Here is a 23090-nt window from a genome sequence, read left to right as displayed (position 1 = left end):
ATTTTTCCATATTTAAGTTTTCGATTTTTCGATTTTGGCCTACTTCGGTTTCTCAATTTTTTGATTTTTCGATTTCTCGATGTCTCAATTTTTGAATTTTACAATGTTTCGATTTTTCGATTTGTTGGTTTTTCGATTTTTTGCTTTTCGGTTTCTTGATTTTTGGATGTTTCGATTTTTGATTTATCCGATTTTTCAATTGTCCAATTTTTAAATTCTCGACTTCTCGATTCGTTGATTTTTCAGTTTTTCGATTATTAAATTTTAGATTTTTAATTTTATTTTTATTTTTGTTTTTTTGATGTTTGGATTTCTCCATTTTTCAGTTTTAGGATATTTTAACTTTTCAGTGTTTTAAATTTTAAATTTTTCGATTTTTTAGTTCTTCACTATTTTTTTATTTTTCAAATTTTGACGTTTCTGAATTTTTAGTTTTCGGATTTCTCAATTAATCTATTTTTTTATATTACCATTTCTCCACTTCCTAAAGTTTCGAATTTTCAGTTCTTCAGTTCTTCAATTTTTCGATTATTCAGGTTTTTGATTTTTCAATTTTTCGATTTTTTAAGTTTGCGATTTTTAGACTCTGCTTTTTTGACTTTTTTGTTTCTCAATTTTTTAATTTTCTAATTTTTTGATATTTCGTTCAATTTTGTGATTTTTCAGTTTTTCGATTTCTCAATTTTAACTTTTCGATTTTTGAAATTATTAATTTTTTTCGATTTTTTGAGTTTTCAGTTCTCTATATTTCAATTTTCGGAATTTTTAAATTTTCGATTGTCCAATTTTTTTTTATTTTTCGATTTTCCAATTTTTCGATGTTTCGATTTTTGAATTAACCGATTGTTCAATTTCTCGGTTTTTAATTTTTAGATTTTCCAATTTTAATTTTTTTGATTTTTTTATGTTTCGATTTCTCGATTTTACTATTTTCCCATATTTGAATTTTTCAGTGTTTTAAATTTTCGATTTCGAGGATTTACTGTGTTACAGTAGTCATCAGTCATTACTCATCAAGAACGATTATTGCTGTGCGTTAAAATGCCTACATACTGATAAGCACGTACATACAAGACACATTTAAGGCTGTTTTAGTATAATTTTTGCAATTTTAAATTTATTTCTTGATGTCTAAATCGTATATATTCAAATGGTGATGAATATTTTGTGATACAGTCTTAGGATAAAATGCATTTTAGTTTCAAAAATAATATGTATTTAATGATTTGACTACTGTTAATAAAAAAAATACGTAACAAGATGTTCATATTGAATTAATTTGGTGTTCATAGTTTGATGATAATCCATAGTTATTCTGGAGGCAAATTAGATGACTTGTTACTTATTAATTAAAGTAGTGGTCGTTTAATTTCGTATACCTTTAAAGTGGACGAAGGGACGCATATTTGTTAGCCATGCAGTTCATGGATAATAGGTATACCGCGATAATATTAAATTTTTGTTACCTTAACCTTGAAACAGGTATGCACTACATATACGTATACATATTACAGTAAAGTCTTCAACACGTACGTTTGCTTATTTTGTGACTGCTCCCCGTGCTTACGGACTATTTTTACCCCCTTTCGTAAGGTACCGCCACTTCATAGTGAAGCGAGTGAGATGTAAAATATATATTCATTCTTTTCTACATGGGAAAGTGATTGTCCGTATAGGTTGTCCAACTATAATATACTTAAACAATGGTTTAATATAACTATAACAGTGTGACGCGTGCAGTGTTAAGTACTAATCAAATAAAAAAAAGTGTTTGTTCAAGCACTTACCTCTTGCAAGATTCGCCTGATCCCTTCAGTAGGCGCGTCATTGTAGTGCTGAGGGTCTTCAGACAACAGCTTCAGAACTCGGATTTTTCCTCCAGGACATTTTGCGAACACGTCGGTAAAAGTACCGCCTCGATCGATCGCAAATTTAAATTTTTCGCCGTTTTCACTCATGATCTGTAAGCGAGTGCCCCCAATTAACACGAATTAAAACAAGAATCGGTTTTTAAACAATCACGTGCCGCCAGTCTGAACTTAAGCCGACTTAGTACCGTCGGCACCATCTTTAAGCAAATTCGCGCAAGTGTTTACAGTTTTCTGTCCAAGTAGTAAACCGTGTTCACGAATCGGAAATATATTTGTGTTAAGCTCTAATTATAACATGAAATTAGTTCTTACCTTCCACTATCACAACAGTAAATGCCGAGAGTAAGGATGAGACGGTTACTTAAGGCGATAAATCACCTGCGTGTCAACAGGTTATTATTTTACGCAAAACGTGTCAACAAGAACAAAGTCAACAAGTAGATAACGGTAAGAGCACTCGCTATGTAAAGCTGTTTTAAAAATATATCGTCAAAGCCACCAAAAGTTACGCGGTGATTAACAAATTCGCAAAACTAGATTTTGGAAGTTGGGTTATGTAAACAACGTAATAAACTCTACACTGTGTTATAATCTTCAATCGACATTTGATCATTGCAGGAAATTTCCATCAGTCGCTTTGACTAGAATTTTTCTCATTGGTCATTTAGGTTTGATTAAAATAAGACACTCAGTTTTCACAATTTATTAATAAAAACAGACTTACAGTGTACATTCATTGCTACATTGTGACTGGTGGATGAAACTGATATGCTATCTTGTAACTCTGGCTCTAGGTTTAGGCACCTCTACCCTCATTGGTCAAACGAATTAAGACTTTTCCTCAAAATTGGTCATAGGGTTTTCCAATAAACTGAACATTTAGTTTTCGCCGCTTTTTAATAAAAACATATACAGTATACATTCATTTCCCTAGCACCTATGTCAGTATTCAAGGACAAGTCGCCCCCTACATATTGGCTTTGATAAAATTAATAAGTCCGTTGGTCGAAGAGTCATGGGATGAAACGGGTGTGTTATTTTGCAATTCTGGCTCTATAGCTTTCGCCAGTTGTTTACCCAGCTCCACTCCCCATTGGTCAAACGAATTTATGTTCCAAATCACCCCCTGAGTGAAAATCTTGTGTTCATACAACGCTAAAAGACACACATTATTAACAAAATTGATAAAATGGCGTTCTCACCAATCAGAACTCCCAAGGTAAACGGGGTCACCTTTTTGACCACGATGCTATTCGTCGGGCGGTTCCCTTCAAATACCTGAAACCAAAGACCTGTTAATACTTGTACACTAACCCCCATTAAAAATGAACACCTTATGCGGCAGGATCTTCTCCAAAGCCTCTCCTTGCAGACCCTGCTTCTCCAACTCCGCCTTCGCCTGCTCGGCGGTCTTTCCAGTCATAAGCGCTTCAGTCTGCGCCAAGAAATTAGCCAGTAATATTTTATGATGGACTCCATTATTGATGGGGTTGTGGGTCTGGGCGGGAGCTATGAAGTCGCAAGGGATGAGCCGCGTTCCTTGATGAATTAATTGGTAGAAGGCGTGCTGGCCGTTGGTCCCGGGTTCGCCCCAAACTATAGGACCTGTGGTGTAGTCCACCTGCAAATTCCCGGATTACTACGGTCGCTGAACTACGAAATCCGCACCCACGGTCTTCCCGGCTCGGGTCACGTATTTGCCGTTGCTCTCCATATCTCCTTGTTGGAAGTAGGCGGCGAAGCGGTGCAGGTACTGGTCATACGGGAGCAGCGCGTGCGTCTCCGCACCGTAGAAATTGTGGTACCAAATCCCCACAAGAGCCAAAATAACCGGCGCCTGAAAATTCAAATCCAGATTTTAAATCGCGTCGCCTTCGCCTGCCGTCAGTCGCGCCCTGTCACGCCAAAATGCACCGTCCCCACAAACATGGCGGAAAAATCAGCTTCGTCACCCGCCACTACTGCAAACTCGACCCCCTCGAGCTAAAGCGCGAGCTCCCCGGCGTCGCCCCGTTCGCCTCCTCCCACCGGAAGTTCCTCTACAACTTCCAGAGATGGAGCATCGCCAGCCACTGGAACCCCAACTGCAACACCTACTTCCGCAGCAACTTCGCGCTGTTCAAGGAGCGCCGCCGCCACCTGCGCAACAAGAAGTACCGCATGATCATCCACCCCCTCAGCCGCTTCGCCTTGATCCACGAGATGATCGTGTGCGTGCTCTGGATCGTCATCTTCTTCCTCGACCCGCTCTTCTCCGCGCTCTACACCGGCTACATCCACGCCAACGTCGACTACCCCACGGCCAGCGTCATCATCCTCATCCTCAATTGCGTCTTCCTTCTGGACATAGCGCTGCACTTCTTCATCGGGTACACCGTGAGTCGCACCAAAGAGATCGTGCTGGAGCCGAAGAGAATCGCGAAGCAGTACTTCAACACGTACTTCTTCCACGATTTGATCCCGGCGGTTTTCGGGATTCTTCTGTTTATGGTTGAGTATGCCGGGATGAAGGAGGTGCTGGCGCTGCCGACTTTCGTCCACGTGTGGTTGTCGATCCCGCAGGTGTATATTTTGAGGTTCGTGAGACTGTACACCGTGTCGGTGTACTTCAGCAATATGCTGGTTACGTTCAAGTTGAAGGAGTCTTTGGTGAAGTGTAGTACTATCGCTTTGGTGATTGCTATAGTCATCCATTGGTGGACGTGCACTCTGTATCTCATCCCGGCGATCGGGTACTTCATCGGGTACCCTTTCGACAACTCCTGGGTGTTGCGCAGCACGTTGGGGACACAACGCAAAATCGAAAACATCTACATCGAGTGTCTGTTATGCACGGTTTGCCATTTCTTCGGCGCCGGGAAAGGCAACATCCTCACGGAAAACCCGATCGAGCAGTTGATCTTAGCACTAATCCTCATGTGCGGCATCACCTGCCACATCTACGTCATCGCTATAATCCTTCAGCTTTTCGGTACCATCAACGTGTCAGAAACCAAATACGAGGAACTGATTTACCAGCTCAACGAGTACATGGTGACTAAGAAACTCCCGCAAGGTTTACGCAAACGCTTACTCATGTACTATGAGTACCGTTTCCAGAAGCAGTTCTTTTTGGAGAACCTCATCCTCAACTCGTTGTCGGAGCATCTGCGGTACGAAGTACTACTCTACAGCTGCAAGAACCTCATCAACAAAGTCAAGTTGTTCCAAGGAGCGCCTAAAGAAGTCATTGGTGCTCTGGTAGCAATGCTCAAACACGAAATCTTCCTACCGAATGACCACATCATCAAACCCGACGCCATCAACGAGCACGTTTACTTCATTTCCTTCGGTACCGTGTCGGTGTATCTAGCCAACGGTAAAGAAGCGTACCACCTCGAAGACGGTCACCACTTCGGCGAGGTTCAAGTGGTTCTACAAGGGTACGGCGAGTCGTACCAAGTCTCGGTTATGGCAATCGAAATCACCGAGGTGTTCTATTTGGATACTCGCGACTTCTGGTACGTGGTGGCCACGCACCCAGAAATCGCCGACAGTTTGGAAAAGAGCGCTTTAACCAAACTCGCCGTGTACAAAAGCCTGGACACCGAGTCCGTCGAGAACGTCGTCGACACCTCCGACATCCTCATGGAGTTGCGCAGAGGACACATTTTAGACAGAGGAAGAAAACGCCGTTGAGACTTTTTTATTGTTTTATTTTCTCGTTCGCTAAACTAATCGTACTTACGTTCTGTTCCAACGGAGCCGTCCTGAAGTGCCTGTCCAAAAACTGGGCCCCTTCCAACAACTGTAGGAAGTTCTCGAACCCTATGGCCAGCGAGATACTCAGACCGATGGCCGACCAGAGCGAGTACCGACCGCCTACCCAGTCCCAGAACTCGAACATGTTCGCCGTGTCGATGCCGAACTCTTGAACCTTGGGGGCGTTAGTGCTCAAAGCGACGAAGTGTTTGGCCACTGCAGAGGGCTGAAATTCGGAATGAAAAGTGCGAATTGTTGGAACTGGGGATTTACGTCTTTCGCGGAGTTTAGGAACCACTGTTTGGCGGAGGTCGCGTTGGTGATGGTCTCCTGGGTGGTGAAGGTCTTGGATGCGATGATGAACAGGACGGTTTCAGGGTCCAGCTTGTTCAAGACTTCGGCCAAGTGGGTTCCGTCGATGTTGGACACGAAGTGCATGCGGAGACCGCGGCCGAAGGCGCGCAGGGCTTCGGTCACCATGAGGGGGCCCAAGTCGGAGCCCCCGATGCCGATGTTGACCACGTCTGTTATGGGCTTCCCGGTATATCTAAAATTTTTCGGGTTAGTGGCCGGTGCCATTTTTAATATGTAGTTATGCAAAGTGTTTAATTAAAATGTTCTCAATTTTATGTAACTAATTTTTTACTTCCCGGGCGTCTGTCTGTCCGTCTGTCTGCAGTCCCGGATTTTTATTGGACAGATAATCTCCGAAAATACTGGACCGATTGTTGTCAAATTTTGTATTTATATTAGGTATATCATGTAGATGGTAAAACGCTAACCAAAATTCGTCTAATCATCCCCACCACTAATGTGATGACGACACTTCAAAATTGTGCATAGTAATTGGGTTTTAAATTGTATCAAATAACATAGTCTTACACCTGTAGTTTATGACTCCGAATTGTGATTTTACCCGAAACGTCCAGATTTTTGGAAAAAAAAATCAAAATTAGGAAACATTTTGACTTTTAATTTGTAATCTACAAAACCGAATACTTTGAAATCTTGCAGATGGTTTACAGTTATGATAAGCATGATACAATTTTAATCACAATATATTTACTTATCCCCTCCAAAAAATTGATGACGTCACCTCAAAAGTTTGCTGAATAAATCCTATCTAAAATATACAAAATATGATGAGTCTGTTCTTGTGATTTATCTTTCCATTCATATTTTTGGATTTGCACGTACAGGGTGACTCAAAAAGTTAATGAATGCGTCAATGTATTTTATTGATTAAATCAGAAACTAGGAAACCAAATGCTTTGAAATCTTGAAGATGTTTTAAATTTATCATAAGCCTGATAAATATTTGATCAAAATGTATTTGCTCATCCCCCCTAAAAAATTGATGACGTCACCCCAAAATTTTGCTGAAAAATGCTATCTTAAATGTGTAAAGAATACGGAGTCTATACTTGTGATTTAACACTGCATTAATATTTTTTAGATTTGCTTATACGGGGTGTCTGAAAAAAAAATAATGACTGAGTCAATTAATTTTATTGATTAAATCAAGAATTGCAAAACTGAATATTTACTTAAAAGACATTTTAAAGTCATTGTAAGCATGATAAGAACTGAAAAATCGAAAAAGCTAAAATTTTAAACATTGAAAAATTAAAACATCGTAAAATTCAAAAATAGAGAAATCCAAACATTAAAATGTCAAAACATAAAAATGCGAAAATCTAAAATTTAAAAACAAAGAAAAAACGAAAAATCTAAAAACTGAAAAATTGAGAAATTGAGCCGAAAAGTCAAAAATTCTAAAAATCGGAAAATTGAAAGCCCGTAAAACCTAAAAGTGAGACGCCAAAGAATTGAAAAATCTAAGACTTAAAAATTCGAAAAATTGAAAAATTGAAGAACTGAAATAGCGAGAAATCGAAAAATCCAAAATTTAAGAACGAAAAATCAGAAAATTGGAGAATCCAGTAACTGAAAAACTGAAAATTTGAAAAATTCAAAACCGAGAAATCGAATCTGAAACATCAGAGTCTAAAAATAAAACATCGAAAAACTGGCAAATCCAGAAAATGAAAATTTTCCAAAATTGAAATGTTGAAAAACACTTTAAAAATCGGGAAATCGAAAAATCGAAAAACCTAGATGTCGAGAAAACGAAAAATCAAAAAACTGAAATATTAACAAATGAAAAATTGGGTAATCGAAACATCAAAAAATTGAAAAATCTAAAACCTAAAAATTCGAAAAATTGAAGAACTGAAATAGCGAAAAATCGAAAAATCCAATATTTAAGAATGAAAAATCAGAAAATTGGAGAATCGAGTAACTGAAAAATCGAGAAACTGAAAAACTGAAAATTTGAAAAATTGAAAACCGAGAAATCGAATCTGAAACATCAAAAAGTTTAAAAATAAAATATCGAAAAACTGGCAAATCCAGAAAATGAAAATTTTCCAAAATTGAAATGTTGAAAAACACTTTAAAAATCGGGAAATCGAAAAATTTAAAAACCTAGATGTCGAGAAAACGAAAAATCAAAAAACTGAAATATTAACAAATGAAAAATTGGGTAATCGAAACATCAAAGAATTGAAAAATCTAAAACTTAAAAATTCGAAAAATTGAAACATTGAAGAACTGAAATAGCGAGAAATCGAAAAATCCAAAATTTAAGAATGAAAAATCAGAAAATTGGAGAATCGAGTAACTGAAAAATCGAAGAAACTGAAAAACTGAAAATTTGAAAAATTCAAAACCGAGAAATTGAATCTGAAACATCAAAGAGTTTAAAAATAAAATATCGAAAAACTGGCAAATCCAGAAAATGAAAATTTTCCAAAACTGAAATGTTGAAAAACACTTTAAAATCGAGAAGTCGAAAAATCCAAAATTTAAGAATGAAAAATCAGAAAATTGGAGAATCGAGTAACTGAAAAATCGAGAAACTGAAAAACTGAAAATCTGAAAAATTCAAAACCGAGAAATCGAATCTGAAACATCAAAAAGTTTAAAAATAAAATATCGAAAAACTGGCAAATCCAGAAAATGAAAATTTTCCAAAATTGAAATATTGAAAAACACTTTAAAAATCGGGAAATCGAAAAATTGAAAAACCTAGATGTCGAGAACACGAAAAATCAAAAAACTGAAACTGTTGGGTAATCGAAACATCAAAAAATTGAAAAATCTAAAACTTAAAAATTCGAAAAATTGAAAAATTGAAGAACTGAAATAGCGAGAAAACGAAAAATCCAAAATTTAAGAACGAAAAATCAGAAAATTGGAGAATCGAGTAACTGAAAAATCGAGAAACTGAAAAACTAAAAATTTGAAAAATTCAAAACCGAGAAATCGAATCTGAAACATCAAAGAGTTTAAAAATAAAATATCGAAAAACTGGCAAATCAAGAAAATGGAAATTTTCCAAAACTGAAATGTTGAAAAACACTTTAAAATCGAGAAGTCGAAAAATCCAAAATTTAAGAATGAAAAATCAGAAAATTGGAGAATCGAGTAACTGAAAAATCGAGAAACTGAAAAACTGAAAATCTGAAAAATTCAAAACCGAGAAATCGAATCTGAAACATCAGAGTTTAAAAATAAAATATCGAAAGACTGGCAAATCCAGAAAATGAAAATTTTCCAAAATTGAAATGTTGAAAAACACTTTAAAAATCGGGAAATCAAAAATTGAAAAACCTAGATGTGGAGAAAACGAAAAATCAAAAAACTGTTGGGTAATCGAAACATCAAAAAATTGAAAAATCTAAAACTTAAAAATTCGAAAAATTGAAAAATTGAAGAACTGAAATAGCGAGAAATGGAAAAATCCAAAATTTAAGAAAGAAAAATCAGAAAATTGGAGAATCGAGTAACTGAAAAATCGAGAAACTGAAAAACTGAAAATTTGAAAAATTCAAAACTGAGAAATCGAATCTGAAACATCAAAGTTTAAAAATAAAATATCGAAAAACTGGCAAATCCAGAAAATGAAAATTTTCCAAAATTGAAATGTTGAAAAACACTTTGAAAATCGGAAAATCGAAAAATTGGAAAACCTAGATGTCGAGAAAACGAAAAATCAAAAAACTGTTGGGTAATCGAAACATCAAAAAATCGAAAAATCTAAAACTTAAAAATTCGAAAAATTGAAAAATTGAAGCACTGAAATACGGAGAAATCGAAAAATCCAAAATTTAAGAATGAAAAATCAGAAAATTGGAGAATCGAGTAACTGAAAAATCGAGAAACTGAAAAACTGAAAATTTGAAAAATTCAAAACCGAGAAATCGAATCTGAAACATCAAAGAGTTTAAAAATAAAATATCGAAAAACTGGCAAATCCAGAAACTGAAAATTTTCCAAAATTGAAATGTTGAAAATCACTTTAAAAATCGGGAAATCGAAAAACCCAGATGTCGAGAAAACGAAAAATCAAAAAAGTGAAATATTAACAAATGAAAAATTTGGTAATTGAAACATCAAAAAATTGAAAAATCTAAAACTTAAAAATTCGAAAAATTGAAAAATTGAAGAACTAAGTAGCGAGAAATCGAAAAATCCAAAATTTAAGAATGAAAAATCAGAAAATTGGAGAATCGAGTAACTGAAAAATCGAGGAACTAAAAAACTGAAAATTTGAAAAATTCAAAACCGAGAAATCGAATCTGAAACATAAAAGAATTTAAAAATAAAATATCGAAAAACTGGCAAATCCAGAAAATGGAAATTTTCCAAAATTGAAATGTTGAAAAACACTTTAAAAATCGGCAAATCGAAAAATTGAAAAACCTAGATGTCGAGAAAACGAAAAATCAAAAAACTGAAATATTAACAAATGAAAAATTGGGTAATCGGAACATCAAAAAATTGAAAAATCTAAAACTTAAAAATTCGAAAAATTGAAAAATTGAAGAACTGAAATAGCGAGAAATCGAAAAATCCAAAATTTAAGAATGAAAAATCAGAAAATTGGAGAATCGAGTAACTGAAAAATCGAGGAACTGAAAAACTGAAAATTTGAAAAATTCAAAACCGAGAAATCGAATCTGAAACATCAAAGAGTTTAAAAATAAAATCTCGAAAAACTGGCAAATCCAGAAAATGAAAATTTTCCAAAATTGAAATGTTGAAAAACACTTTAAAAATCGGGAAATCAAAAATTGAAAAACCTAGATGTGGAGAAAACGAAAAATCAAAAAACTGTTGGGTAATCGAAACATCAAAAAATTGAAAAATCTAAAACTTAAAAATTCGAAAAATTGAAAAATTGAAGAACTGAAATAGCGAGAAATGGAAAAATCCAAAATTTAAGAAAGAAAAATCAGAAAATTGGAGAATCGAGTAACTGAAAAATCGAGAAACTGAAAAACTGAAAATTTGAAAACTTCAAAACTGAGAAATCGAATCTGAAACATCAAAGAGTTTAAAAATAAAATATCGAAAAACTGGCAAATCCACAAAATGAAAATTTTCCAAAATTGAAATGTTGAAAAAAACTTTAAAAATCGGTAAATCAAAAATTGAAAAACCTTGATGTGGAGAAAACGAAAAATCAAAAAACTGTTGGGTAATCGAAACATGAAAAAATTGAAAAATCTAAAACTCAAAAATTCGAAAAATTGAAAAATTGAAGAACTGAAATAGCGAGAAATCGAAAAATTTAAATTTAAGAATGAAAAATCAGAAAATTGTAGAATCGAGTAACTGAAAAATCGAGAAACTGAACGACTGAAAATTTGAAAAATTCAAAACCGACAAATCGAATCTGAAACATCAAAATCGAGAAACTGAAAAACTGAAAATTTGAAAAATTCAAAACCGAGAAATCGAATCTGAAACATCAAAAAGTTTAAAAATAAAATATCGAAAAACTGGCAAATACAGAAAATGAAAATTTTCCAAAATTGAAATGTTGAAAAACACTTTAAAAATCGGGAAATCGAAAAATTAATAAACCTAGATGTCGAGAAAACGAAAAATCAAAAAACTGTTGGGTAATCGAAACATCAAAAAATTGAAAAATCTAAAACTTAAAAATTCGAAAAATTGAAAAATTGAAGAATTGAGATAGCGAGAAATCGAAAAATCCAAAATTTAAGACTGAAAAATCAGAAAATTGGAGAATCGAGTAACTGAAAAATCGGGAAACTGAAAAACTGAAAATTTGAAAAAGTCAAAACCGAGAAATCGAATCTGAAACATCAGAGTTTAAAAATAAAATATCGAAAAACTGGCAAATCCAGAAAATGAAAATTTTCCAAAATTGAAATGTTGAAAAACACTTTAAAAATCGAGAAATCGAAAAATTGGAAAACCTAGATGTCGAGAAAACGAAAAATCAAAAAACTGTTGGGTAATCGAAACATCAAAAAATTGAAAAATCTAAAACTTCAAAATTCGAAAAATTGAAAAATTGAAGAACTGAAATAGCGAGAAATCGAAAAATCCAAAATTTGAGAATGAAAAATCAGAAAATTGGAGAATCGAGTAACTGAAAAATCGAGAAACTGAAAAACTGAAAATTTGAAAAATTCAAAACTGAGAAATCGAATCTGAAACATCAGAGTTTAAAAATAAAATATCGAAAAATTGGCAAATCCAGAAATTGAAAATTTTCCAAAATTGAAATGTTGAAAAACACTTCTAAAATCGGGAAATCGAAAAATTGAAAACCCTAGATGTCGAGAAAACGAAAAATCAAAAAACTGTTGGGTAATCGAAACATCAAAAAATTGAAAAATCTAAAACTTAAAAATTCGAAAAATTGAAAAATTGAACTGAAATAGCGAGAAATCGAAAAATCAAAAATTTAAGAATGATAAATCAGAAAATTGGAGAATCGAGTAACTGAAAAATCGAGAAACTGAAAAACTGAAAATTGGAAAAATTCAAAACCGAGAAATCGAATCTGAAACATCCGAGTTTAAAAATAAAATATCGAAAAACTGGCAAATCCAGAAAATGAAAATTTTCCAAAATTGAAATGTTGAAAAACACTTTGAAAATCGGGAAATCGAAAAATTGAAAAACCTAGATGTCGAGAAAACGGAAAATCAAAAAACTGAAATATTAACAAATGAAAAATTGGGTAATCGAAACATCAAAAAATTGAAAAATCTAAAACTTCAAAATTCGAGAAATTGAAAAATTGAAGAACTGAAATAGCGAGAAATCGAAAAATCCAAAATTTAAGAATGAAAAATCAGGAAATTGGAGAATCGAGTAACTGAAAAATCGAGAAATTGAAAAACTGAAAAATTGAAAAATTCAAAACCGAGAAATCGAATCTGAAACATCAAAGAATTTAAAAATAAAATATCGAAAAACTGGCAAATCCAGAAAATGAAAATTTTCCAAAACTGAAATGTTGAAAAACACTTTAAAAATCGGGAAATCGAAAAATTGAAAAATCTAGATGTCGAAAAAACGAAAAATCAAAAAACTGTTGGGTAATCGAAACATCAAAAAATTGAAAAATCTAAAACTTAAAAATTCGAAAAATTGAAGAACTGAAATAGCGAGAAATCGAAAAATCCGAAATTTAAGAATGAAAACTCAGAAAATTGGAGAATCGAGTAACTGAAAAATCGAGAAACTGAAAAACTGAAAAATTGAAAAATTCAAAACCGAGAAATCGAATCTGAAACATCAGAGTTTAAAAATAAAATATCGAAAAACTGGCAAATCCAGAAAATGAAAATTTTCCAAAATTGAAATGTTGAAAAACACTTTAAAAATCAGGAAAGCGAAAAATTGAAAAACCTAGATGTCGAGAAAACGAAAAATCAAAAAACTGTTGGGTAATCAAAACATCAAAAAATTGAAAAATCTGAAACTTAAAAATTCGAAAAATTGAAAAATTGAACTGAAATAGCGAGAAATCGAAAAATCAAAAATTTAAGAATGATAAATCAGAAAATTGGAGAATCGAGTAACTGAAAAATCGAGAAACTGAAAAACTGAAAATTGGAAAAATTCAAAACCGAGAAATCGAATCTGAAACATCCGAGTTTAAAAATAAAATATCGAAAAACTGGCAAATCCAGAAAATGAAAATTTTCCAAAATTGAAATGTTGAAAAACACTTTGAAAATCGGGAAATCAAAAAATTGAAAAACCTAGACGTCGAGAAAACGAAAAATCAAAAAACTGTTGGGTAATCGAAACATCAAAAAATTGAAAAATCTAAAACTTAAAAATTCGAAAAATTGAAAAATTGAAGAACTGAATTAGCGAGAAATCGAAAAATCCAAAATTTAAGACTGAAAAATCAGAAAATTGGAGAATCGAGTAACTGAAAAATCGAGAAACTGAAAAACTGAAAATTTGAAAAAGTCAAAACCGAGAAATCGAATCTGAAACATCAGAGTTTAAAAATAAAATATCGAAAAACTGGCAAATCCAGAAAATGAAAATTTTCCAAAATTGAAATGTTGAAAAACACTTTAAAAATCGGGAAATCAAAAAATTGAAAAACCTAGACGTCGAGAAAACGAAAAATCAAAAAACTGTTGGGTAATCGAAACATCAAAAAATTGAAAAATCTAAAACTTAAAAATTCGAAAAATTGAAAAATTGAAGAACTGAATTAGCGAGAAATCGAAAAATCCGAAATTTAAGAATGAAACATCAGAAAATTGGAGAATCGAGTAACTGAAAAATCGAGGAACTAAAAAACTGAAAATTTGAAAAATTCAAAACCGAGAAATCCAATCTGAAATATCAAAGAATTTAAAAATAAAAATATCGAAAAACTGGCAAATCTAGAAAATGAAAATTTTCCAAAATTGAAATGTTGAAAAACACTTTAAAAATCGGGAAATCGAAAAATTGAAAAACCTAGATGTCGAGAAAACGATAAATCAAAAAACTGTTGGGTAATCGAAACATAAAAAAATTGAAAAATCTAAAACTTAAAAATTCGAAAAATTGAAGAACTGAAATAGCGAGAAATCGAAAAATCCAAAATTTAAAAATGAAAAATCAGAAAATTGGAGAATTGAGTAACTGAAAAATCGAGAAACTGAAAAACTGAAAATTTGAAAAATTCAACACCGAGAAATCGAATCTGAAACATCAAAGAGTTTAAAAATAAAATATCGAAAAACTGGCAAATCCAGAAAATGAAAATTTTCCAAAATTGAAATGTTGAAAATCACTTTAAAAATCGGGAAATCGAAAAATCGAAAAACCCAGATGTCGAGAAAACGAAAAATCAAAAAAGTGAAATATTAACAAATGAAAAATTTGGTAATTGAAACATCAAAAAATTGAAAAATCTAAAACTTAAAAATTCGAAAAATTGAAAAATTGAAGAACTGAAGTAGCGAGAAATCGAAAAATCCAAAATTTAAGAATGAAAAATCAGAAAATTGGAGAATCGAGTAACTGAAAAATCGAGGAACTAAAAAACTGAAAATTTGAAAAATTCAAAACCGAGAAATCGAATCTGAAACATAAAAGAATTTAAAAATAAAATATCGAAAAACTGGCAAATCCAGAAAATGGAAATTTTCCAAAATTGAAATGTTGAAAAACACTTTAAAAATCGGGAAATCGAAAAATTGAAAAATCTAGATGTCGAGAAAACGAAAAATCAAAAAACTGTTGGGTAATCGAAACATCAAAATATTGAAAAATCTAAAACTTAAATATTCGAAAAATTGAAAAATTGAAGAATTGAAATGGCGAGAAATCGAAAAATCCAAAATTTAAGAATGAAAAATCAGAAAATTGAAGAATCGAGTAACTGAAAAATCGAGAAACTGAAAAACTGAAAATTTGAAAAATTCAAAACCGAGCAATCGAATCTGAAACATCAAAGAGTTTAAAAATAAAATATCGAAAAACTGGCAAATCCAGAAAATGAAAATTTTCCGAAATTGAAATGTTAAAAACACTTTAAAAATCGGGAAATCGAAAAATTGAAAAATCTAGATGTCGAGAAAACGAAAAATCAAAAAACTGAAATCTTAACAAATGAAAAACTGGGTAATCGAAACATAAAAAAATTTTAAAAAACAATAAATTGAGAAATCGCAAAAATCAAAATTTTAAAACAACGAATAAATGTCGAAAAATTGGGAAATCAAAAAATTGAAAAATTCAAAAATTGAAAAATTGAAGAAAAGCTAATACCGAAAAATCGAGAAGTCGAAAAATTCAAAATTTAAGAATGAAAAATCAGAAAATTGAATCGAATAACTGAAAAATAGAGAAACTGAAAAACTGAAAATTTGAAAATTCAAAACCGACAAACCGAATCTGAAACATCAAAAAGTTTAAAAATAAAATATCGAAAAACTGGAAAATCCAGAAAATGAAAATTTTCCAAAATTGAAATGTTGAAAAACACTTTAAAAATCGGGAAATCGAAAAATTGAAAAACCTAGACGTCGAGAAAACGAAAAATCAAAAAACTGAAATATTAACAAATGAAAACTTGGGTAATCGAACCATCAAAAAATTGAAAAATCTAAAACTTAAAAATTCGAAAAATTGAAAAATTGAAGAACTGAAGTAGCGAGAAATCGAAAAATCCAAAATTTAAGAATGAAAAATCAGAAAATTGGAGAATCGAGTAACTGAAAAATCGAGGAACTAAAAAACTGAAAATTTGAAAAATTCAAAACCGAGAAATCGAATCTGAAACATAAAAGAATTTAAAAATAAAATATCGAAAAACTGGCAAATCCAGAAAATGAAAATTTTCCAAAATTGAAATGTTGAAAAACACTTTAAAAATCGGGAAATCGAAAAATTGAAAAACCTAGACGTCGAGAAAACGAAAAATCAAAAAACTGTTGGGTAATCGAAACATCAAAAAATTGAAAAGTCTAAAACTTAAAAATTCGAAAAATTGAAAAATTGAAGAACTGAAATAGCGAAAAATCGAAAAATCCAAAATTTAAGAATGAAAAATCAGAAAATTGGAGAATCGAGTAACTGAAAAATCGAGAAACTGAAAAACTGGAAATTTGAAAAATTCAAAACCGAGAAATCGAATCTGAAATATCAGAGTTTAAAAATAAAATATCAAAAAACTGGCAAATCCAGAAAATGAAAATTTTCCAAAATTGAAATGTTGAAAAACACTTTAAAAATCGGGAAATCGAAAAATTGAAAAACCTAGATGTCGAGAAAACGAAAAATCAAAAAACTGAAATATTAACAAATGAAAAATTGGGTAATCGAAACATCAAAAAATTTTAAAAACAATAAATTGAGAAATCGCAAAATTCAAAATTTCAAAACAACAAATAAATGTCGAAAAATTGGGAAATCAAAAAATTGAAAAATCTAAAATTCAAAAATTGAAAAATTGAAGAAAAGGTAATATCGAAAAATCGATAAGTCGAAAAATCCAAAATTTAAGAATGAAAAATCATAAAATTGAATCGAATAACTGAAAAATCGAGAAACTGAAAAATAAAAAGTCGTAAAATTTAAAACCGTCACGTCTACAATTTAATATCAGTGTTATGCCTATTTGTCTTAAATTACAAGTACTATACAGGGTGTTCATTTTATCTGTTCACACCTGACAATGTTTGCATAGGCAACATATTATGATATTATACACCCCAAAAACGACTTCGTACAATTTATTTTTTTTTTTAATACGCAATCATAGGAAAAAAATGACAAAGATGTCAATGCCAAATAATGACAAAATTGATTTGTTTTTTTTTTTAATACTTAACGAAGTACGCAATGTCAAATGAATCATTAGAATAAGGTGACATTGTCAGTTATAGCACGTTTGTAAATATCTGTGCCAATTTTTCACATTCTAAAAAATATCCAGAATTTAGACTCGCGGCAAATTCAAGATTCACAAAGTTATTCAACCCCGAAATGGACCCTATTCCAAAAAATAACTTTTGGTGCAGCTCAAGGCACAATCCTACATCACACCTTATTGTATCACAGCAAGAATGATCAAAACATCGTTCTTACCCCTTCCACTTCCCGCTCAGCACCTCGTTGGTGAACTGCTTCATGTGCTCGAGCACCGCATTAACATCCCCCGACACATCTTTCCCGTCAACCAGAATCTTCCTGTTTTCCCTGTTTCGCAAAGCGGTGTGAAGCACAGCCCTATTCTCCGTAAAATTTATCTTCGCCCCTGAAAACATCGCATCGCGGGCTTCCTCCACCTTGCGCGCCTTCGCCAAAGCGAGCAACTTCTTGAGCACCTCGTCATTAATCCTGTTCTTCGAATAATCAATAAGAATGTCTCCATCGTTGGGCGTGCTCAATTTCAAGCTAAAACAAACAATTTGCGATCACGTAACTCCAACCCAATAAATTAGAAACATCCGGGATTAACGTTTTTATAGCCGCAATCACAACAAAGCCGCGGTGCCCCCGGGCTCGCACAAAACACGAATGATAGCACAAGGTGACTTAGAGGTCAGCCGGTTTTCGCGTTTTCCGCGCAAGTTCTAAATGAAAACGCACGAAAACTCACCTGAATTTGCTAAACCGGCTCGAGTCCTGCTCGAAGAGGTCCTTAATCACCAAACTAGAGCCATTGTTATTGTAGAAAGTCTGGATGTCTTGCCAAGTTGGCTCTGAAGTCAGAGGTCCTAGATCCATGCTGGCATCTGTCAAAGTCACTGATTGTGGTGAACCCACTCCCAACCAGCCCCTTCTTTTGTCGTCACTGCCATCCCGTGGACAGGCGCACCGAGCCGCTTGGCAAGCATATAAAAGGAACCTCACACGGGCGGAGCGCGCAAAATTAAAAAAAAAACGCATCCCTTAGTTCAGTAGTCAGTAGCAAATATTCATCGAAGACTCACCCTGGGGCTATTTTAAATTAAATAAACACAAAAAGGATAAATGGGGGTCAGGATTAAACTGAAAGACATTTGACTTGTCATGGTGGCAGCCATTGTCACAGCCGCCTTGACTCTTTTACTTGTCACTCAAATGACACTTATTCACAGCTCACTACTCATACTACGAGTTTTAATAAAAACACCACAAACTTGAAAAAAGTAATTTAATTCCTTTAATTAACAAACCTAGACTTTATTGATTTCTTTCGCCTTCTCTTCTTCGTACTTGTAGTGAAGATCCATGCAGTCGTTGTTGTCAATGTGGACCCATCCAGTCGACTTCATGTGATAAACTCTGACAATCCCTCCAGAGTAGGCGTCTCGGTGGGTGGCATGGTAAATAGCCCGGCGCCCCAAATCGTACGCCTCATCATCCTTCAAATCCCACTTGTACCCAGAATCCAGGACACCAAACGCGTAAATGGAGCCAGAACCCACACTGAACACTTTTCCAGGGGTCCTTGTCCCTTCCGAATCCACGTAGTACAACTGGGGGCCCTAACACAACCAATCACGTGAAATCATCACACCCACAACTTACTCTTTTGTCCCATCCAGCTAACATCATCCCCATGGACAAACCCATCCCTTTGTAATTATAAACCATGTTTGCCATAAGTTTGGAAGCTGCAGCTACAGAAATCCGCTCTCGGTTGCGCAGCTCGTACATCCGACACTGCTTAGCCAGGACGCGGTCCCAGTACACGCAATCAGCGGCGCCTCCAGCCAAAGTGCCTAAAACCCCCAATCAAAACAAACCCACATTCATTAAACTCATTACCCAAAAGGAAGTCATTAATTTCCACAATTTTTTTCATTGTTTGGGACCCAATGAACTGCCCACCAGTGGCTCGAGAGTCCACGGCTAGAACTACGCCCCCTTGATACATAAAACCCAAAGTTGTGGTACCATGGTCGAACTTGATTTTGATGTCGCTGCCTTTTTCGTCCTTCGAAAAGTGGGCTAAGTTGTCGGCCGGCTGCAACAAAGGGTCAAGTTTTTGAATCAACTAGTAAGTTACTTACGTTGGGGTAAGGGGGCACACTCAGTTGCGTATTGTTTGTGAAATTGTTGCTCATTCTGACGATTTCATTCTGAAAGGGGGCTTCCCGTTTGAACGAGTCGAAATCCGACAAGCCACAAATTTCTGCTAAAGCCATCGGGGTGCTGTTTGATCACTGATTCAAATGACGATGCGAAAACAACTAAACCTAACCTCACTTTTGACTATGGAAGTGGTTACAGTCACACTTGCGCAATATGTAATAATTCGAAATAATTCAAACAGGAGGTGAGAATGCAAGACGTGCAAAATCAGAAATCTTTCCAGTATTTGTACGAAGTGGAAACTCTAGCCCAGGATATTCTCACAGACAAGGAAACCAAGTTGGATTTAAGCAACTCGAGAAACAAGTTCAGGGAGGCGTTTAGGGCGCTTCAAGGGGTGGAAGATCGCCGGACGTGGATGCAAATGGGCTCGGTGTTCGTGGAGCGCCCCACTGAAGAGTGTAAACGAATTTTGTTGAACGGTAATGCAGGTTAGGTTACTGACACTTGTCAAAGTTTGTCGTTGCAGAAATAGCAAACGCCGATAAAGACATCGAAGGACTGGATAAAAGTATCAAGAGCAAATTGCATAAACTGAGGGACTTGGAACATGAGCCGAGATTGGAGGGCTTCACGTTAAATCCGATTTCTGCAGCCGAAGCGAAGGCCCTGCATAAGGCATTTGGGGCCGTGTAGTAATGCAGCGGCATTTAGGTTTTTAATTTTTAACATAACCTCACATTTATGACATTTCATGTTTTATTTTTTATTATCCTTGAACTGCGGTGATAAGGAGTTCGAACGGTGGTTTTATATCTACATAACGCGATTTTGCGCGTTTTTAACGGGATATATAAGTGTAAACACTAATAAATAATAGTTGGTGCCGGTGAACATAACCTCAATTTCCGTTCTAATTGTTGGTTAATAAGTACAACAAAAGATGAAAAGCGCTGCCGGTTTTGTGATTTTCAAGCGCGCTCCTCCCAATGTTCTCTATTTGTTGTTACAAACTTCGTACGGGGAGCACCACTGGACCCCTCCGAAAGGTAAATTTTGTGCTTTTTTGGTCAATTGCGACTCCTGGTTTGTGCAGGTCATGTTGATCCCGGCGAGACCGAAATGGTGACAGCCCTTCGGGAAACCGTCGAGGAGTCGGGGCTCAAAAAAGACGACTTGAAAATCTACAACGACGTGAAGAGGGTTCTAAATTACAAAGTCAAAGGAGTTCCAAAGGTTGTGACTTATTGGTTGGCGGAGCTTGTCAATCCAAAGGCTGAGGTGATATTGTCAGACGAACATCAGGATTTTAAGTGGCTGAATCTGGAGGAGGCTTGTGTCTACGCAAAGTACGCCGACCTTCAAGAATCGCTGAAGTATTTTGATAATTATATATGTTCAAATAAACTATGATTAATTGTTGGATTTGTTGATTTCAAGAGAAGTCGTGCATGGTTGCCAGATTTAAGTGTGACATGCTCGTCAACCTTATGTAACTCGTTTTTTGGTCTTTGTAAAGTGCCAAGCAGAACGAAAGGTGACATGGGCGGAGCTTCAGATGCGCGCCTATCTCTTACCAGTGGCGTAACTGATTTATCATAAAATGTAATTAAAGTAATAAATGCTCTGAGGACCCTATTCTTCTTCCTAATAAATACAAAGTGACAAAATAAATAATAATAACTTAAAAAAATTGGAGACATAAAACACTGACACCAGACATACAAAGACAGTACAAAAGTAATACAAATTAACGGCGCTACTGCCCTATGTTTCCATCCCCTGAGAGCTATGAATAGACTCGACCAACGTAACTTGCTCTACTGCGCAACCCACGTGATGGCCCTTTTCGTTTTGATTGTCACTCTATCATGTTATTGTGATCTTCACTGGATCTTCACCAAATTGACCAGTAAAGTAAGGTTAGAATTTAGAATGCGCGGCAGTTCATAATTCAAAAATTCTACTATGGGTTTCTTATGGGAGCTTGATTTTACAGACAAAATACACCGCACAGGTAGAAATCTTAACTAGTTCATGCTACAAGCGATAAAGACTGTATAATTATGTTCCCGTTACTAAAGGTTTAACTATATAAAAAGCTTGTGTTAAAGAAATATCGCAAATTAAAAACAACGTTGTTCATCAAAGTAACGTACATCGTTTCTAATGCCTTGCGCATGAGTGAAACGGAAAATCCAGAAACACGCCGAACAGAAAAGGAACGCGAATATTTTGGGGGGCTAGTGACGTTTAGATCGTAGGCTACACTAAAAGGAGCCGGGGACGTGCTAGGGGATTTTACAATTTTTAGTTATTTACCTAAAAGTCAAGTGGCTATACTGCAAATATTGAAGAGTTTGACGTTTTGGTGCTTTTGATGTTCATCTCGAAATATTTTCAGTATGAAAACTTACCATAAATCATTAGTTCATTATTTGCTAACAATTAAGGTTTTAAATTTTAGAAATAACAAGCTGGTGCTCATATTCTATTCGTAAATAAAAACTTTATTTTACTCATTTAATTTAGAAGACTAAATATATTAACAGAATCATAAACAAATTACTAAATTACATTTTATACGAAATCTATAATAATTTGAACGACAAATTTAATGTTAAACAATATCTCTTAACATAATTTCTTCTTTTCACCATTTGTCAATATTTTCTCCATTTCTTCATTTATGAATCACTTCTGTTCGCCTACATTCCTAAAAGGATATATTCAATTTTGAAAAAAGTGCTTTATGCTTTTTTACGTTTTTTTGTAGGGAAGTACTCCTGCTTTTCCATTTTTCGCTTAGTGGTTGTTGTGTTACTTTTTTCATCTGCTTTTCTCATAATCCCTTGTATGTCCTTCCAAAAACTGACAAAAGTTTCATCGTTTAAGTTGTGTATCCAGTTTGTTAAATGTTTTTCTGTAACTATTCTCCAATTTGGTTCAGTCACTTCATCCACTTCCTCTTGCGTCATTTTTTCTTTTAAAAATTGGGAAATTTCTTCTTGATGATGGATCCTAATTTGCGAGTTTTGTCCCAGAACTTCAGCAGCTTCATCTAGAACAGAATTAGTACCCTTCCGCTCCTCATACATACATACCAAGTGCACATGCTTACACATGGAATTTTTTATCATGTATTCTGGGCAATCACACTGATATCGATGGATACATATTTTGCACACTCTGCAAAATAATGTTTTACATTCACTCTCACATATTTGTTTTAAATTAACATTATAAAAATTGTCATTTTTTGAAGACTTAACTTGGAATCCTCCTAGCTGTTTTTCAATTACTTCTATTTTGTTTTTTATTCTGTGAGCTTCCTTGTGTGCTTTAATGATAATTCTGTCCTGGTAATTGTTAGCGTTAGGCCTTTCAATACTTAAAATCCTCTGCCACATTTTTATGTCCACCAAGTCTTCAATTGTGTCTAGTAATTTTTCTATTGTTACTCTTGTTCTCCTTTTTAACTGATTAGTCTTCAATAAATTATTAAGACTCTCTATAGCCATATTGGTATTGATTCCAGCATTTTTTCTATAGCAATGGGCCCACATTCGAATCCTGTCTTCATCCTGAAAATAATACCTAAAACAA

At 34.1% G+C, this 23090-nt stretch overlaps 6 protein-coding genes across 10 annotated transcripts in view; 2 read left to right on the top strand and 4 right to left on the bottom strand.

Moving 5' to 3' along the window:
* Positions 1-2289, bottom strand: part of LOC135126135 (5-oxoprolinase) — a 77062-nt gene extending 74773 nt beyond the window's left edge. For both annotated transcript variants that reach the window (XM_064051963.1, XM_064051964.1), the window contains exons 1-2: positions 2184-2289; positions 1788-1961 (exon numbers count right to left, since the gene is read on the bottom strand). In XM_064051963.1, coding sequence (XP_063908033.1) covers positions 1788-1958 — 171 coding nt within the window. In that variant the 5' untranslated portion in view covers positions 1959-1961; positions 2184-2289. The remainder of the gene's footprint in view (positions 1-1787; positions 1962-2183) is intronic.
* Positions 2290-2749: 460 nt separating this feature from the next.
* Positions 2750-18271, bottom strand: LOC135126137 (glucose-6-phosphate isomerase). Its single transcript, XM_064051968.1, has 8 exons — positions 18064-18271; positions 17550-17858; positions 5886-6159; positions 5599-5838; positions 3544-3708; positions 3205-3492; positions 3074-3149; positions 2750-3026 (listed from the first exon to the last, which is right to left on the bottom strand). The coding sequence occupies exons 1-8, from the start codon at positions 18189-18191 to the stop codon at positions 2839-2841; spliced, it is 1668 nt and encodes a 555-aa protein (XP_063908038.1). The 5' UTR covers positions 18192-18271; the 3' UTR covers positions 2750-2838.
* Positions 18272-18586: 315 nt separating this feature from the next.
* LOC135126141 (proteasome subunit beta type-5) lies at positions 18587-19597 on the bottom strand. Its single transcript, XM_064051974.1, has 4 exons — positions 19463-19597; positions 19218-19416; positions 18978-19171; positions 18587-18934 (listed from the first exon to the last, which is right to left on the bottom strand). The coding sequence occupies exons 1-4, from the start codon at positions 19595-19597 to the stop codon at positions 18623-18625; spliced, it is 840 nt and encodes a 279-aa protein (XP_063908044.1). The 3' UTR covers positions 18587-18622.
* A 137-nt stretch (positions 19598-19734) lies between these two features.
* LOC135126144 (p53 and DNA damage-regulated protein 1-like) lies at positions 19735-20180 on the top strand. The gene is made up of 2 exons (XM_064051977.1): positions 19735-19966; positions 20014-20180. Exons 1-2 carry the CDS (start codon positions 19735-19737, stop codon positions 20178-20180), a joined length of 399 nt encoding a protein of 132 aa, XP_063908047.1.
* Positions 20181-20427: 247 nt separating this feature from the next.
* Positions 20428-20906, top strand: Datp (Diadenosine tetraphosphatase). Its single transcript, XM_064051976.1, has 2 exons — positions 20428-20533; positions 20581-20906. The coding sequence occupies exons 1-2, from the start codon at positions 20428-20430 to the stop codon at positions 20895-20897; spliced, it is 423 nt and encodes a 140-aa protein (XP_063908046.1). The 3' UTR covers positions 20898-20906.
* Positions 20907-22011: 1105 nt separating this feature from the next.
* The window catches only part of LOC135126133 (uncharacterized), a 29881-nt gene continuing 28802 nt past the window's right edge, over positions 22012-23090 (bottom strand). For 3 of the 4 annotated variants that reach the window (XR_010280006.1, XM_064051961.1, XM_064051959.1), the window contains 2 exons: positions 22249-23081; positions 22012-22200 (listed from right to left, as the gene is read on the bottom strand). Coding sequence is in view for 3 of the 4 variants with exons in the window: in XM_064051961.1 (XP_063908031.1) it covers positions 22193-22200; positions 22249-23081 (841 nt within the window). In the remaining variant the exon portion in view is untranslated. The remainder of the gene's footprint in view (positions 22201-22248; positions 23082-23090) is intronic. The other variant, XM_064051960.1, reaches the window with a different exon arrangement.

This window comes from Zophobas morio, unplaced genomic scaffold, assembly GCF_036711695.1.
Source record: "Zophobas morio isolate AGI-343-1 ecotype UQ-CSIRO unplaced genomic scaffold, CSIRO_AGI_Zmor_V1 ptg000010l, whole genome shotgun sequence".
In the NCBI taxonomy this organism is placed as follows: Eukaryota; Metazoa; Arthropoda; class Insecta; order Coleoptera; family Tenebrionidae; genus Zophobas; species Zophobas morio.
The sequence above is the reverse complement of the archived record's forward strand: the minus strand, read 5'-3'. Positions and strand labels throughout refer to the sequence as shown.

What these genes read in the sequence shown, in the direction of transcription:
- LOC135126137 (XM_064051968.1), bottom strand. Translation starts at nt 18,191, where the DNA reads ATGGATCTAGGACCTCTGACTTCAGAGCCAACTTGGCAAGACATCCAG. An exon ending in CGGCTCCGTTGGAACAGAAC is followed by an intron (nt 3,709 to 5,598) that starts GTAAGTACGATT and finishes TTGAATTTTCAG; the next exon opens with GCGCCGGTTATTTTGGCTCT. An exon ending in TACCTTGGGAGTTCTGATTG is followed by an intron (nt 3,027 to 3,073) that starts GTGAGAACGCCA and finishes TGTGTCTTTTAG; the next exon opens with CGTTGTATGAACACAAGATT.
- LOC135126141 (XM_064051974.1), bottom strand. Translation starts at nt 19,597, where the DNA reads ATGGCTTTAGCAGAAATTTGTGGCTTGTCGGATTTCGACTCGTTCAAA. An exon ending in AATTAATGACTTCCTTTTGG is followed by an intron (nt 19,172 to 19,217) that starts GTAATGAGTTTA and finishes TGGGGGTTTTAG; the next exon opens with GCACTTTGGCTGGAGGCGCC. An exon ending in TAGCTGGATGGGACAAAAGA is followed by an intron (nt 18,935 to 18,977) that starts GTAAGTTGTGGG and finishes TGGTTGTGTTAG; the next exon opens with GGCCCCCAGTTGTACTACGT.
- LOC135126144 (XM_064051977.1), top strand. Translation starts at nt 19,735, where the DNA reads ATGCAAGACGTGCAAAATCAGAAATCTTTCCAGTATTTGTACGAAGTG. An exon ending in TAAACGAATTTTGTTGAACG is followed by an intron (nt 19,967 to 20,013) that starts GTAATGCAGGTT and finishes TTGTCGTTGCAG; the next exon opens with AAATAGCAAACGCCGATAAA.
- Datp (XM_064051976.1), top strand. Translation starts at nt 20,428, where the DNA reads ATGAAAAGCGCTGCCGGTTTTGTGATTTTCAAGCGCGCTCCTCCCAAT. An exon ending in CCACTGGACCCCTCCGAAAG is followed by an intron (nt 20,534 to 20,580) that starts GTAAATTTTGTG and finishes TGGTTTGTGCAG; the next exon opens with GTCATGTTGATCCCGGCGAG.